The sequence below is a fragment of the Lolium rigidum genome, chromosome 7 (genome assembly GCF_022539505.1).
Source record: "Lolium rigidum isolate FL_2022 chromosome 7, APGP_CSIRO_Lrig_0.1, whole genome shotgun sequence".
Lineage (NCBI taxonomy): Eukaryota > Viridiplantae > Streptophyta > Magnoliopsida > Poales > Poaceae > Lolium > Lolium rigidum.
This window is the reverse complement of record NC_061514.1, coordinates 33737053-33752281: the sequence shown is the minus strand read 5'-3', so window position 1 is coordinate 33752281 and position 15229 is coordinate 33737053. Positions and strand designations below refer to the sequence as shown.

At 43.4% G+C, this 15229-nt stretch overlaps 1 protein-coding gene and 1 long non-coding RNA gene across 3 annotated transcripts; both read right to left on the bottom strand.

Moving 5' to 3' along the window:
* Positions 1-269: 269 nt before the first annotated feature.
* LOC124669132 (ubiquinol oxidase 4, chloroplastic/chromoplastic-like) lies at positions 270-2858 on the bottom strand. Its single transcript, XM_047205818.1, has 9 exons — positions 2702-2858; positions 2437-2611; positions 2206-2299; positions 1985-2100; positions 1737-1845; positions 1566-1634; positions 1153-1224; positions 1017-1064; positions 270-671 (listed from the first exon to the last, which is right to left on the bottom strand). Exons 1-9 carry the CDS (start codon positions 2830-2832, stop codon positions 502-504), a joined length of 984 nt encoding a protein of 327 aa, XP_047061774.1. The 5' UTR covers positions 2833-2858; the 3' UTR covers positions 270-501.
* An 882-nt stretch (positions 2859-3740) lies between these two features.
* On the bottom strand, positions 3741-5128 carry LOC124678482. Of its 2 annotated transcripts, none has more exons than XR_006994504.1 (3): positions 4918-5128; positions 4692-4806; positions 3741-3809 (listed from the first exon to the last, which is right to left on the bottom strand). It is a non-coding gene; the product is annotated as an uncharacterized LOC124678482 (long non-coding RNA). The 2 variants fall into 2 exon arrangements; XR_006994502.1 differs by having other exon boundaries at positions 3757-3820.
* Positions 5129-15229: the final 10101 nt, after the last annotated feature.

Here is a 15229-nt window from a genome sequence, read left to right as displayed (position 1 = left end):
CGGGAACCTGCCTCCTCCTGAAGGTGAATCTCCAAGGTTACGTCCTGAAGGTGAATCTCCAACTGTTCCTAGCAGCTTCACAACTACACTATGGCCTGAGTGCATATCCAAGTGGTGCTAAGTTGGAGCAGCTGTGAACCTGTTATAATTAATAGCACAATCTTTGCGCCAAAAAGATAACCTGGAGGGTCTCCACACCCTAATCAGGATTTCAATATTACAGCGTTTACATGAGAATATGATTCTATCATTGATAGAGTTGAGACATGTTGATCAGCATGGACTGCATTAATGTGAAATACAGAACACATAAGCTTGACTAAAGCATCGGATTACAACGTCCACGGCATGCATTAATGCTTGACCCACTGTGCAGATTCCTCGCTTTGAAATCTGTGATGCACTGTTATTACCTATTTCTAATATGAAAGATTCACAAGTAGGAAGTCTGGCTGATGTCTATACAAAGTGTGTGATGTTCTAGTGCGGAGGTACAACCGGTCAATCTTCATTTGCAAGAGAATTTTTTACAGAATCTTCACGATCAGTTTCTATGCGGCTCTCCGTGGAATGAGGAGAGCGGATACTTCCAGGTGTTTGACAGGCCGCCATCGTCTTACAATGCTCTGCCTCGTCGTCACGTATATTGATGAATACATCATACAAGTTATCTGCAATGGTATATGGGAACCTGTTAGAACACACATACTCTTTATAGCGAAAGCATTCAGAAGAAAATCCAACTTCTCGTTTATACGTGCTATGTTATCAGTACAGACAGTTAAAACCGAAGTTCCAGGAGCAGGAGCTAGTGATCAGGTAACAATCTGCTGAAACGAATCATGACAGTGATTTGATGGGTCTTATATTATACGTTCCAGCAATGAACTCATGACCTAATCAGATGAATCAGTGAAACTAATTTCCCAAGCAACATTAAACTTGTTAAACCCAGACATTCTGAAAAAGTTAACTCAGTGAAACAGTCAAGAATCAAGATCCAGAAAGAACTATACCAACTTTAGGCCTCCTAGAACTTGGGGCTCTTGATGTTTGAAACTCATCTGAGGATATAAGCCATGAAAGCAATAAGCATAGATATTAATGGTTAATATAAAGCCTTAAGATAAACATGTTCAAGTAAGGGCCTACCAAATAGGTAAAGATCCTCATTCATGTAATAGTTTATAGCTGCCTCTGGAGCTGGTAGTTTTATCAACTGATCTGTTGAAAAAAGAGGAAAGTAGTGTGCATTATGGAATTGGAAGTTGTCATCACAGGAAAGCAAACATGCGTTCAATGGAGCCCAGGTAGGTAGACAACAAAACTACTATGTAATAGGCTCAATAAATTATGAACAGGAGGTAGTTCAAACAAGGGAAACAAGAGGCAACCAACTTGGCTATGTCAGCTAATATCTGATATCCAGGCTACTGTTATTCCATAAAATCATAGGTATACAATTTAATCAAAACACATAGCACTGAAGGTGATGGTTAGCTATTGTACAAGTTATCAATTCATATACATCAGGAAGAATAGTTAGCCCAGTAAGGTTGTCTTACCTCCATTGACCTTAAGGAACTTGTCATAAGTTGAGTATGCATGCCTCTCAACACACTCAGAAAAGTGGTCTGTATATAATAAGATAACCGAGTTCAAGCATTATCATCATGAAAGCACAGTAACAAAAGAGAAACAGATACTTCATAATCGGAACTAATATCTGTACTCACATGCCATTCTTGGGCTCAGCATGTACATGCCAACAGCTATGAAGTAGTAGAAAACGGCACTAAACCGCGCAAGAAAGCGATCAATCCATTCAGAGTTGCCACCCAACTCCTGATATGAGCCGAGAGGAGGAAGAAAGTAAGAAATATGCATAACCGCAATCCAACACAGAACGATATCTCGAGCTCAGGTTAATGGCTAGGAAGAAAACAGGGCATAAAAAAAATATGTATAATGATTAAGAACATACTTCCATGATCAAGAGATGATGGAACTCATTCATGCTTTCAGCAAAGTGCACTTTGATATAATCCGCTTTCCTCGACCAGCCGAAGGTCTCGTACAAGTGAAGCACCGATATAAATGCTGCTCAACAAAAACAGAGGCACTAAACGGTATGCGAGATCTGTACCACAAACTTGAGTGACCTAGAGTACATGCTATCGTGAGCATGTAAGTCGAGAGCCTCACCGAAGTAGGGCACCCTGGCGATGGTCTCGAGCACGAAGAACCTGGCGTAGTCGCGGTCACGGTACAGAAGATCAAGTATCGCGATGATGAAATCCTGCGGGGAAGCCCACAGCAAGACGTAGAACAAGCACATGTTCAGAGTTCAGACACGCGTAAAATCTGAAGCCCAAATCTATATCGGGAGCCTGCAGTCAGCTGCCTGCTGTGCTGTAACACTGATTGATCACTCACCGTGAGGAAGATGTTGAAGGACTGCTCGAGCCTGACGACCCAGTCGTCGTCGTCCGTGAGAGCCACCGCCTCCGGAGGGCCCTCCGCCTCCCTGACGGGGAAGGACTCCTCCACCACGGTCTCCTCCTGCCTCACCTTCTCCCGCTGCGTCGCCTCCGCGCGGAACCTCCTCCTCCTGCGCAGCAGGGCAAGCCAGAGTTGCAGCGGGCCGAGCGAGAGAGAGATGTGTGTGTGGCGAGGAGGAAGATCGAGTCGAGCGGGTTACCCGGAGACGAGGACGACGGGGCGGCGGGCGCGTGGCGGGACGGGGAGGAAGGAGGCGGGAGAGCGTCCGGCGGGACTGGACGAGAGGGCGGCGGGGATAGGAGACGCGGAGGCTGAGGCGACCCCGGCCATGGTGGTGGGGCTTGGTGCTGTGTTTGTGTGTGGGTCGAAGTTGGAGAGGACTGAGGAGCGCGGCACGGTGGTGAGGGGAAGGAGGCTGGTTGGTGTGGACGGCGACGGCCGCGGAAACGACGAGCGGGCGGCGGCACCGGGCACGGCAGGTGTCCGTCGACGAGCAGGACGGAGGAGACGATGAGGCGAAGCAAGTCCAGTGTGATCGAGTGGCCAATGCCGTTGCCGACTGGGGTCGAGTCACGTGGGCTCGCTTTGGCATATGCGGAGCGTTCGGTATCCAATATCGATATCTTATCCATAGCCGAAAACAATTCCAAAAATCATATATACTCTGTATAGGTTTTTTTGAACGAAGTTGCTTTCAAAAAAAGTTTTCAACGAAATTGAAAACAGTTCTGGACTTTGTCAATTATATAGTATACAGCAGTGGCGGAGCTACGATCAAAATTATGGGCGGGCCAAGGTAGAAAAATACACATAAAATTTCTCTACTTTCTCTACTACTTAAAAAGGGGAAACGAGTTCCGTCATCAGGCGGTCCGCCGTTCCTTCGTCAAACCTTCGTCAGCTGATCTAGAATCGCCCCTCACCAACCTATGTGGGCCAAACCCAACAAGCCCAATTAATCCATGGTACCCTCTCCGCTCGTCAGCCAACATCAATTCCTCAAACATAGCTCAGTTTCAACCATCCTCAGTTAATGCTCGTGGTTACCTGGTTCCAAAATCACGGCCAACCCCTACCCTTATTGCCATCATCAACCACCATTACTTCCACCAAAAATTACTTCCAGCATTACCGTCCTAACAGCATATGTCGCCTTAGACCCCTGCTCGATCCTTCCACGTGACCCCGACTCATGGCGACTTGATGCATTCTCCGTCACCCCGACTCAAGAGGGTGATGGCACTGTCACTTGTCCCGGCTCCCGCCGCCTTGCCTCCTACAATCACCAGGTAACCACGAAATCTCTCCTGCATCAAAACTGTGGTAGATCATTAACCAGTTCATGGATAATCATTTCTCTCATGTTAGATTCCGCAACGTTGAGGAGTTGCACATGTACAACAGATCATGGGAAACAGCCGGAAGAATTATTTCTGGACGAATCTGAGATACTAGGAATGGAGATGTTATCTACCGAGGCATCCTCGCTGACTGATCCGTGAGAATTATTTCTCGTCCCTACCTCTTACAATGTCTTCATTGCTATTGCTATTGATATACAAAAGAGAAAAACTCATCTTTCCATCTGATTTTCTTCCATCAACAATCTACTGCCCTGATCTATCTTCGCATGTGTTGTCACTGCTTCAATAACTATGCCTACATGGAAGTGCAATATACATTTGAATATGTAAGCAGTTAATTTTTTTTTTTTGGATATTTGCAAAACAGACATTCCCACAGCTTAATATGCATGGCTAATATCTTCATAAACTTTCTTTGTAACTCTCCTAGAAGGTGGTACAGGTTAGAAATGTCGTGTAAAACAAATAATAAAGTATTCAGACTTCTATTGTTCCGCACAAAAATAATGATGATATTCTGTTTTACCATTTGATATATCATCTACGAGATTTAAATAATTCATTTCCACCGGATTTACTAAAATGCATGGTGGCATTATTTCTCATGAAAAAAATCCCATGCATCGCTCGTCCGAAGAAACCGCAAGCATTGACTAATTTGCAAGGGGTCATTGCTTTTGATTGCGATGGTCATTGCTTCCAAGCATTTTGTTTTCTACTTGCTCAAGAAATGAATCAGCAATTTAACCAACTCTTTGTGAAATCAGAACAACAATGAATAAATGTAGAGGGACTAAAAATGTTCAAGTGCTTTCTCCAACTTACAGAATTGATGCACGAAAGGATCAGGTCGATGTGAGGACCCAACTCTCAATTCCTTTGCAGCCAAGCTCTCGAAATTGGTTTCCCTAAGGCTGTGAGGGGTGCCGCCGAGATTGACCTGAAGTTGAGTTAACTGAACTTAGTAATGATGTCAATGCTAGCTGAAGTTTGTAGCAATGTCCAGTCAGGGCAGAAGTAAACTGAAGTTTGTCTTTTGCCAATTCATTACCTTGAACATGCATTGCGTGCCTTTAAGATCGGGCACATGAATAATTGACAGATGTTCTCTACCCAATCCAATAGCAACGGAGTGTTTGCAGCAGCAAGAACAAGGGCTTTGTCATCTTTATGGCTAGCACGTTGTGAACAAGGGCACAAAAGGTTGGTTGCTGATAGTCCTGGGTACAGAATGTTAGCCGGATCCTAAATGAACTTGAGAAAAAAATGCATATGATAATTAGCAGGGAAAATCTATCCGAAGCTGTCTCTAATTTTTTTCTCATTAAAAAAGGTGGCTGCAGTGGACCAGCGGAAGCCAGTGTATCCAGGCTCATGTGGAGCGAGCTTTTTTTTTTGCAGGGAAATGTGGAGCGAGTTAATCGGTAAAATTTATACAAACTCATTGTGTGACATGTCACCTCTTTCTAACAATTTCATTTGTATCCAAGTACATTGTATTTGTTTTCAGGATGTAGTCTGAGATATATTATGGTCGACATTTGTTTTCGTGAACTCTGTGTGCATAGTAACATTGTGCAGCCATGAACGAACAATAGGCTCCGCTGTAATTTGCACACACTTACTAAAAGTACTGCGATTACTTTCCTTCCTTATGTTTAACCTGGATTATATGTGCTCAGGTACAAGCCCTCTCTTATAACTACATGGTCAAGTTGGTTCAGTTGGAGATCGCAAGCCAAACAAATTGGTAAAATATGTTTATCAAAAGTAATCCTACTGTTCCGTAGAAAATATGTCATACATTTTTGCCTTTTTGCTACACAACCAACAAAAAGGGTTTGTACTTTTATCATGTTGATATGAATCTGTAGTAACCTGTGAGCTGCTGACAATTAAATTCAATACATGAACCTGTGGTGGCAATCTATCTATCAACAGTCCTAATAGATGCAAAAACATCTTGCTGATTCCTAATTGTGATCGATGGTAGTTGCTTTGCAAATTTTGAAAAGGTATGCACACATGTTGCTTTCCTCGGCCACTGAATTCTACTTAACCGAAGGAAAACACTGAGTAAGTTACTGCCTGGTTATAACAGGGCCGGCTCTAGTTATCTATACCTAATAATAAAGGAGCTAACGTTTCCTTGGTTTGGTCCGTCGCTTTACGCTTTCGTCCGCCGTGAAGTGCGCCTTCGTCCGTTGTAGTTCCCTCTCGATAAAGATGCTGTGGAAGCCTCGAAGGAAACTAACTCTACCTTGATACGGTTTAGGATAACCTGCCTGAACCAATTAAAAATCCACGACACATACGACTCTTCGCCAAATAATAGACCACGCGGACCTCTTGGGATCAAAGGTCGTAATCCTCCAACCATATATAATCTACACGACCCCTATCAAATCGTACATCACCTGGTCGAACGGCAGAAGCCAATAAGGGATCGAGAGCAGGGGATCCCGTCCCTCGGCGACGGTCGACGTAGTAGGCTTCGTGGAAATCGTCGTGCAGCTAGCCGATGGCGAGGAAGTTCGACGGGGCAGATATACTTTAATTTATGCTAGCCGGCTAGATGCGACGCCATAGCCTAGCTCCTCTGCGCGCGACTGAGCTTGTCCCGTTGCCGACCAGCAGGTTCTTCTGAGGCGGCGTCCACTGCCAGTTTAATTCAGCAGCCTTCATCCGTCGGTCTCTCGAGAAAACGGGAATAGCCAGAGAACCAGAGGCGGATCCAGGGGGGGCGAGCGGTGGCCAGGCCACCCCCATGCTTCGGCCACCCCCATCAAGATGTAGCAGGGGCCAGTACTTATACGTAGGTGTATTAGGCTTAATTCTCCGGCCATTAGCACGAGGCCTAGTTATATAATTTTTATCCTCTTCCAGCGTGCTCTCTTGGGCCAAGCCTAAAGCTATAATGCAAGGTCCCAAAAGCCACGATTGATGCACGTACAGGCAAAACGTGCACGTATTCTTTGCTCCGTTCGAATCGGTTTGCTAATCTACACGATCCGATCTACACGATCGTCTCCTCGCCTGCTGCCCAGCCGCCGGCCCGCTGTTTCGTTCATTGACCGTCGGCAGTTGCCACAGCCAGGACTCGACGACGACGGAACGACGACTAGTCGACTACAACCTGCCGGCACTCCTAACTAATTCCTAACCTGATCACTCCAAGTCTCCAAAGGTATTCGTCATATTCTTGTTCGACAACTAGGTGCTAGTTTAATTACTGAATCTACTAATTGTATGTACTAGCTTGATTTGCTAGTTATAATAGCTTACTGATTTTTCTACCGTAGAACTGCTAGTCATGAAGAGGAAGACACCACCAATTAGTAGTTTTTTCAAGTCTGTTGGTTTAACCTCCAACTCTACAACTGAAAATACTAATCAGTCAGTTACAACACAACCTGCCGCACATAATGATTCAGTCCCTGATCCAATATATTGTTACACTAGGATATCCGTAATATACTTATAAGAATTGCTATTTTTTCGTGATGTATCTCTCTTATGGTAAATGTTTTTGTCGCCCGCCCCCCCCCGATGCTCAAATCCTGGATCCGCCCCTGCAGAGAACGTCGCGGCGCCACGGGAGAGGAAACTAGCTACCGGGGTGTTGTGAGGTCGGCTGTAGGAGGCGGCGGTTGTCTTGCCGGCGGGGGAGATGAACTTGAAGACGACTCCATCCAGCAGCAGTTCTAGCGGTTGCAAACATCTATGGTGCTGAGAACGACCATGTCTCATGGAGACCGTACTGAGATAGGCCATGGCCAATGACACGAGCTCTCTCCAAGTTATTCTCTCTGTCACCATGCCATGCATGCACCATATCTAGCGCGAACATGAGCGTTGCCGACAGCCAACCAGGACTCGCACGCTAGGCTCCACGACCGGGTCACGCAACTGAAGTCGTGCTTCTTGGTGAGCTCGCGTACGTCGCCGAATTTCAGGTACAATGAGACGACGACGGGCATGGAGCGGTGCACCAATGAAGACCTTCGGGAGAAAGCTCATCTGATACTGAACCTGTACATAGTAATGCAGGCAGCGCTAGCATACGGAAGCTCCGCGAGGACGTGCATGTCATGACCTCATGTTCTAGATGCTCACCTCTTGGCTTGATGCAACGTACGCTCGCAAGCAGCCTCCATCACCAGGGCTAGCGTCGTCCAATCCCTCGCGTCATCCTGCAGGCAGCGATTCAGTAAATTAGAAGAGCATTAATTTGTTACAGCGTTGAAGCTCCATGAAACCATGAGGATGTGCATGTTTGCTTGTTACTGCTTGCATCTCTGGCCTTTATCCCACAATTCTTCTTATGCCCTTCTCGATGTGTGTAAATAGAGGCAAATACTCAAATTTTCGAAAGCCAGGAGAAAAACGCAGCAAGAGGGGTTTCAGCTTAATTCTCAATTTGTGGCTCATTTTATCGTCAGATTTTGCATTGTTTTTATATATCTTGTTGGGAAGAAGCTCTGTGGTTCGTAAAAATATTTTGTATTATCTCATAGCAAATGTGTGATGACTAAAATTAAAACAAGAATCCGGTGACCTAATAATAAAAAATGTGAAAAGGATGAATCCACGTTTTCTTGGTTTCACCCGTTTTAGTTTGTTGGTTCCATTTTCGTTCGTGGCTTTGACCCTGTTAACTCTACTTGTTTTCTGATCGGTATGGCTAACTGGCGAGGATATGTTCTCAGAGACGAAGTGTAGCCCGTTTTGCCGATAAAGAAGCCCATGAAATGAAGTCCCTCTCATCCGTTTGGGACGTTTGGGGACAAAATTTTGGGTCACGCTAACATTTGTTTTTTAAATATGATTTTTATGTTTCCCGTTGCAACGCACGGGCAATTTTCCTAGTCTAATAAAAAAAGGAGGAATTTATTCTGTTTCCTCCGGTCAAATGTTTCGTCCTACATATTTTTCATATGACCATTTTACCCTTCCACCGCACGTCTCCAAATCAAAACGAATCCCATCAACCGAAACCAAATCAAGGAATCCCATGTCAACAGACCCTAGCGCAGCTGCAGCCATCGCGGTGGAGACGGAATCCTCCGCAGCGGCGCACCTCCTCCTTGGCCCTCCCGTGATCCGCGACGCGCCCCCCTTCGGCAGACGCCGCCGCTGACGGCGCACCGGCGTCGTACTTGCCTGCACTCCACCGGTTTTCTTTCCTCCTCCACTCCACCTACAGGTTTTTTTTCCTTTCGTGAAAGGCGCTGAAACCACGCTCGGATATTTCCTCCTCCGTGACTCCGTCGCCTTTCTTCCGCCACCACCGCCGCACCCATCACCGGCCGCCGCGCTGATGAACTCCCGCTACTCCCCGTCTCCTCCCTCTCTTGCTATCGCCGCCGTCCAGTACTGTCGCAGCTCTACATCGTCCCCGTGCGGCTAACCCTAGCCGCCTTGATGTCGCGCCCGCCTCCAACGCGCTCCGCAGGTGGATAGCCTCCTTTCGAGGCCGGGCCATATGATCTATCGCAACCTGCTGCTCACCACGCACGACGACCTGCTCTCCGCCGCCGCCGAGGTCGCCGACACGCTACTCGTGCCGCACAGGTTTGTGCGCTTTTCTTCAACCTCCTGATCCTTCCAGCCGTTTCCTCTCTCAACTAAATCACTGCATTTTTTAGCATTCTTTTTGCCGTGCGGTCCTGTCCCTATTTCTGGATTTCTTCGTTGTAGTTCGGTGCTGCAAGTTATTTTTGCAGAGTGCTTAGGCTAAGATCCAACCTCCGTGTTGGCAACTGAGACCCACAACGCCTGATTTGTCAGTGTTGGTGTGAGAGTTGTTCTTGTCGGTGATGATTAGAAAAGGGGAATCGGTAGCGAAGCTCACATGTACTGGGATTTTCGTTAGTGGATCGGAGCGTGCTGGAAATTGACAGTTAGCAGTATTAACAGTTTGTTGTTCTACAAGCACTGGGGAAAAGCGCCACCTGCTATTAGGCCTAGATCTCCAATTGGCTTTAATTGGATGGATTTATGTAATTTTGGGCTATTGTTAATTAAGATTGGCTAAAATGTGTTTCTTTTCTTCTCTGCAATATTTGTATAGACATGACGTCCAAGAAAAGTCGTCACAAGCAAGTTATAACAAGTGATAAAAAAGAAGCAACTTGGGATCTCAAAATTTCAGTATATTATTTATAATAAAAACCTGCCAGTTCAGGGCGGCTAAACTTTGTTGCGGAGCGAAAACGGGTTTTCCGGAGAAAACTTCACCATTGATTGATACAATGTGTTTTTTGTTGTATCGTTGTTTCTAACTCAATGCCTAATTACATTCTTTTTAAATGTTGATTGGTGCAGATTCAGCATTACCAGCTCGATTCTTGACCTTACCTGGAAATTGATATTTCTTTTTAGATGGCAATGTATTTACTTTAGATAATGAACTTCGTCCAACATAAATTGCGTCGGTACTTTGTTACTTCCCATTTTATTTGCTTCTACCTAAACTGGAGTATCTCTCAAAACTTAGATCGTAGACAAGAGCCATAATATATGTACCTTCACCACCGAGGAGAGTTCTGTCTTTTCTTTCCGTCGCCATGAGGAACAAGTAAACCTTCAGATTTGGATACCTTTGCTTTTCGGTGACTCCAATGAAATACTCAATTCTACTTAACACACTTATATTCATCACGTTTATTTTGGTTTACATATCTCAACATGTTATTCTTGATCTACCAGGGCTTGCATTCTGCACGGACTATACAGTGTTGGAACTTTATGAGGATGACATATCTTATCATGCGCATGGTCTAGACTTTATGGCCTGAGATCAGGTATCTATACTATTAACATTGTCATTTATGAAATACAGGTAAATCAAGTAAGTTTGTATTATTATATATATGTGCGAACCAATAGTATTCTCCCTATTCATTTTTATTTTTTTATTTTCATGGAAATTGATGTACATCAAGCACGTTATTGGATAGAATATATAACCATGAAGCATATGGTTTTCCCTTTTATGACTTTTTTTTGTTATTCAAATAGTTAACATGACTTTACATTTGTACTTATAACTAACTGAAGTAGAGTTCGTATTTATAGGAACAATTCAGGTATATGCAGATGTCTTAGTAACATAAGTTGTGCTGCCAAATTAGCAGAGTGCTTACCAGAACTAACCTCGACTATTAGTGGCTTGTAGTGCCACTGTCACATCGTCCTTATCTCTCCTTCAGTCGTTGCAGCCAGCAGGACACTGTCGCCGCAGTCAGCAGTACCATGCCATCGAACCGTTGGTCGACTCGGGCCCGTCTTCTACTGGCCTCTTGTTTGGCAAGTTCAAATATAGATAAATAACCCCTTCTTTTGTTAACTGGGTTGGCTTTACAAGTCAAGATTTAACTAAAATATTTTCTCTCACAAGAGCAAGGAAAATAAATTAACAATGACTTTGTTATCTAAACATGTAGAATAATGTTCTGTCTTTGAGTGTATTCACTTATCTATAAATAGGTTTCATGTTTCATTTTTCAGACACAACACAAGCTACTCCAGTTTATGGGTATGTACACCATTTAGCTTACACATGAAAAGTTCCACCATGTCTTGGTTGCACATTAATTTTACTAGATTTGACTTTACATATTTCTTTCTGGGATAATTTTGACTCTACATATGATATGTTTGCTGATAATTCATTCTTGACGGTGGAAACAAAATTAAGTTTTAACCATCCAAGTGTTATTTTTCAGTTTTGCATGTTTTGGGGCTGCAGATTAGCAGAAAATATATATAGTTAGTTTGTTTATTTCAGGTTTTCAGATTCAATATTTTGGTAAATATTATGTTTATGGTTATGGAAAGCCATCGTTTTCAAAGGAAGAAGTTAAATAGTGCAGAACATTAATTTTTGGGAAGTGAAAAAGGACAAGATTCTGGTGCCCGCAGTTGGAGAGAAAGCAGCATGAATTTGGGAACCGGTCCAATCATTTTGCTCCATATTCCACTACATAAGTCTGATATGTTTGTTGGAGGAGCCATCGGTGACCCCATATTTCCAAAGGGCACTGTCTAAGATCATCATGTGGTTTCCTTGAGTTCAAAACAGAGGTAAAATGTGGATATTACGTATTGTGAGTTAAGGCAGAATTCATGCCCCCTTCTTGTGAAATTCATAACTCATGTTCTATACTTATGTTCTCTGGTTTCCATCACGGTGTAAGATTGGTTTTTTGAAAAGCATGTGATACATTATGTGCATATTTAAACTCGCTACATAGACACGTGGAATTCTTATCACCTGTTTGATTGATATCTCCTAAAAAGCATTAATTTGGCAATTCAGGCTTCTATATATGCTGATTCGGTGTATGTATGCTTATTAGTTTTTAAGAATTGGTACAGTAAAGGGAAGCAGAGGTAGGATTGAACATAATTTTTTTCCAGTCAAGTAAGTGCCACTCCCTATATAACAGTTTAGTCTCCACACACCATCTGTCCAAATGAGTTCCAATTCTATGCACCAGTTCAAAAAGAATAGTCTATGCTCTCCATGGAAAGCAACAAGCTGTTGCTTCCATAGTATCATCTAAACGTGTGTGATGGTGGTAAGTGAAAAAAATGCACACGAGATCAATTAATTAACGGTTTGGTATGAGCTCCCTGATTTCCGCTGACTAACTATGAGTTTTCCTTGTGATCGTTTAGGGCCTCTGATTTGATACTAGGACATTGGTATTTCGGACGAACTGTGTCAAAATCTAACAATCAGTGAATTGACAGTGTTTTGGTTTCTCCAATCAGTGTTTGGCAATGTGAAACATTCAAATAAATGACCTAGCCTTAAGCTTTTGAGCGTTCTCAAATTCATTTGAGGAGTTTTCTTACGTTGGTAATTGGGCTATATTTAACTTCAACTTATTTAACTCCAACATGACTATTGAACTTCAAATTATTTCTACAACTTCAATATGTCATCGATCTGTACTTGACATCATTCTTGCAAAACATCTTAGAGCTGATGGCCAATCTGTTATTATAACCATATGTAAGACTAACAGTCTCACTGATTGGGTCCAGATTTAAGATAGTCATATGTGCAAATGCTTCCTTTAACAACCTTACTGCCCCGATAACGATCATAGTATCAGACTTCGCTCCTTCCACTTTAGGTTGGAAAGACGCAAACCAAGAGAGAGCGTGACTGCAGAAAAGCTTACAAAAGTGGAAGATGGGGCCGACTTTGCCAGCTGCACTGGCTTCTTCGAAGCTCTCATTTGCGACTAAGGGATGCAGGACACACCTGACTAAATCTGTAGGGGTGCCGCGGCATGGAGAAGTACGTGGAAAAAATGTGCAGAGTGGCGCCGTTTCTACAATGAGCTCATTGAGATTAGGGGAAAGATCAGGGTATTCTGCCAGTGCTGGCCTCAAGTGGAAATGAGATCTCTCGTGGGTTCTCATCGGTGGTACTCTGTTTGACATATACCCCTAACTTCTGTTTCAAGTTCATAGTTTTGTGATATGAAATGGAGGCTAATACCGTTCCTGGGGCAACAAATATGTACTACAAATTAGTAGTCCAATTGACCTAATGGCATATATGTTCCTTTCCTGAATATATTTTAGATATGATTGTATTCTCGAAGGATGTAGATCATAATGTGTCATATTCTAATTGTTTCTTCAGGGATTGTATTTTCTGTGAGCTTGCCAGTCGTGAGGTAAGTGATGAATGGTTTCAATGTACTCCGTATGTATCTTTGCATATGGGCAGACCGAAACATGGAAAATTCTCCAGTTCTAAATTGCTATAACTGTTATTGCCTATTGTTTTGAACTGCCTTGGGTAGCAACCTATACATTCGGTGAGAGAAGATGATTCTTTTTTACAGAAGAGAGAAGATTTAGAACTACTTAAGTTTGCAATGCTCATGAGCCATGTTAAACTTAAATCCAAATTCTTAGTGTGAAAAAATGATTTAAATACAAACTTCATGGACTTATATTTATTTGCATTGTTTCCCGTGGCAACGCACGGGCATTCGTACTAGTATTCTAAAACATACGACTTTACTAAATATCAGTGCATATGTTACATATCAACCGATACGTGCATATATATAATATTGCTATAAACTAAATAAGCTATACCAAAAGATGCTACCTAAGAAGCTATACTAGAGATGTTCAGGCATACATACGTGATACTATAAGTCAGCTTTGATCTTTCTTGCCACTAAAATCTGCAATGACATCTTCATCTGTATGTCTCTAAAATATCACCCTCTCTGTTGACTAATAGATTATTGACAAGATAATCATCCTCCATCTGCAATTCTTCTCTGAATTGCCTTCCCCATGACTGTTAAAATTTGTAAAACTGAAAATAAAACTCAGAGAACTGCCGTTACAATCTAGTCTAAAATACTAGTACAGTCTACAGAGAACAGACAGCCGTTACAGGGATTTGGGAAAAAAAGTATCAACTACCAATACATAGAAATTGGGGAAGATCATTGGCTTGATTCGCAGCGTCGGCTGCTGCCTGCTGGCCCTCCGGTCAGCACCGCCTGGAAGGAACACACTGCGTGCGGCCGTCCCTGGCTGCGGGCGGCGGTCCGACGCTACTGCTGCTGTGCCGCACTGCTCCGCCTCCCCTCCTCCCTCGGTCGATCTCCTCTTCTAATTTCTCAAACCTAGCTTCGCCGAGGCGCCTCCATTGCTCCTGTCTTGGACGACTCGCTCCTGGTGTTGCTCGAGTAACTGCGTGAGTCAACGAGCAGAGATTGTGCACGTTCTGAACTTGTGGTGGTCATCTCGTGGGTTGCAGTTGGGCTGTACATCTGATGCATAGTACTAGCTGATTTCGTTTTTGCCAAAAATACTGGGCGGGCCGTGGCCCGGTTCGGCCCCTACATAGCTCCGCCAGTGGTATACAGTATACTACAAGCATGCAAAATCGCAACGAGAAACTCTTTTTTTATATGGTTACAATAAAATCTGATTGTTTTTGTACATTTAAAACTGTGATACTCGATCACGTCCACAGTTTTGTCATTCTGTGTAGCTCAAAATACACAATTGATAATTTTCACGTCTATGGTAGGAGTAGATATCACTGGGCACATCTTTCTTTTATGTAATTTTTTGAAACTCACAAACAAAATTATTGATTTCGTATATACTACAAAATAGGGATCAGTGGTGCCCATGTGCTAAATGATTATAGGGTTAGCAGTAGTAAAAATGAAACACACTGCATCTCTCCTGGCTTGTTTGGTGGGAGGGAATTAAAGAGAGGATAGTGATAAATTGGCATTTTAGAGTAGCTGAGATAAAAGATACTCCATCCGTTCCATGAAAGATGTTTCAACTTTGTATAA

What these genes read in the sequence shown, in the direction of transcription:
- LOC124669132 (XM_047205818.1), bottom strand. Translation starts at nt 2,832, where the DNA reads ATGGCCGGGGTCGCCTCAGCCTCCGCGTCTCCTATCCCCGCCGCCCTC. An exon ending in CCTTCAACATCTTCCTCACG is followed by an intron (nt 2,300 to 2,436) that starts GTGAGTGATCAA and finishes GCTTCCCCGCAG; the next exon opens with GATTTCATCATCGCGATACT. An exon ending in GTTCCTTAAGGTCAATGGAG is followed by an intron (nt 1,225 to 1,565) that starts GTAAGACAACCT and finishes TTTTTTCAACAG; the next exon opens with ATCAGTTGATAAAACTACCA.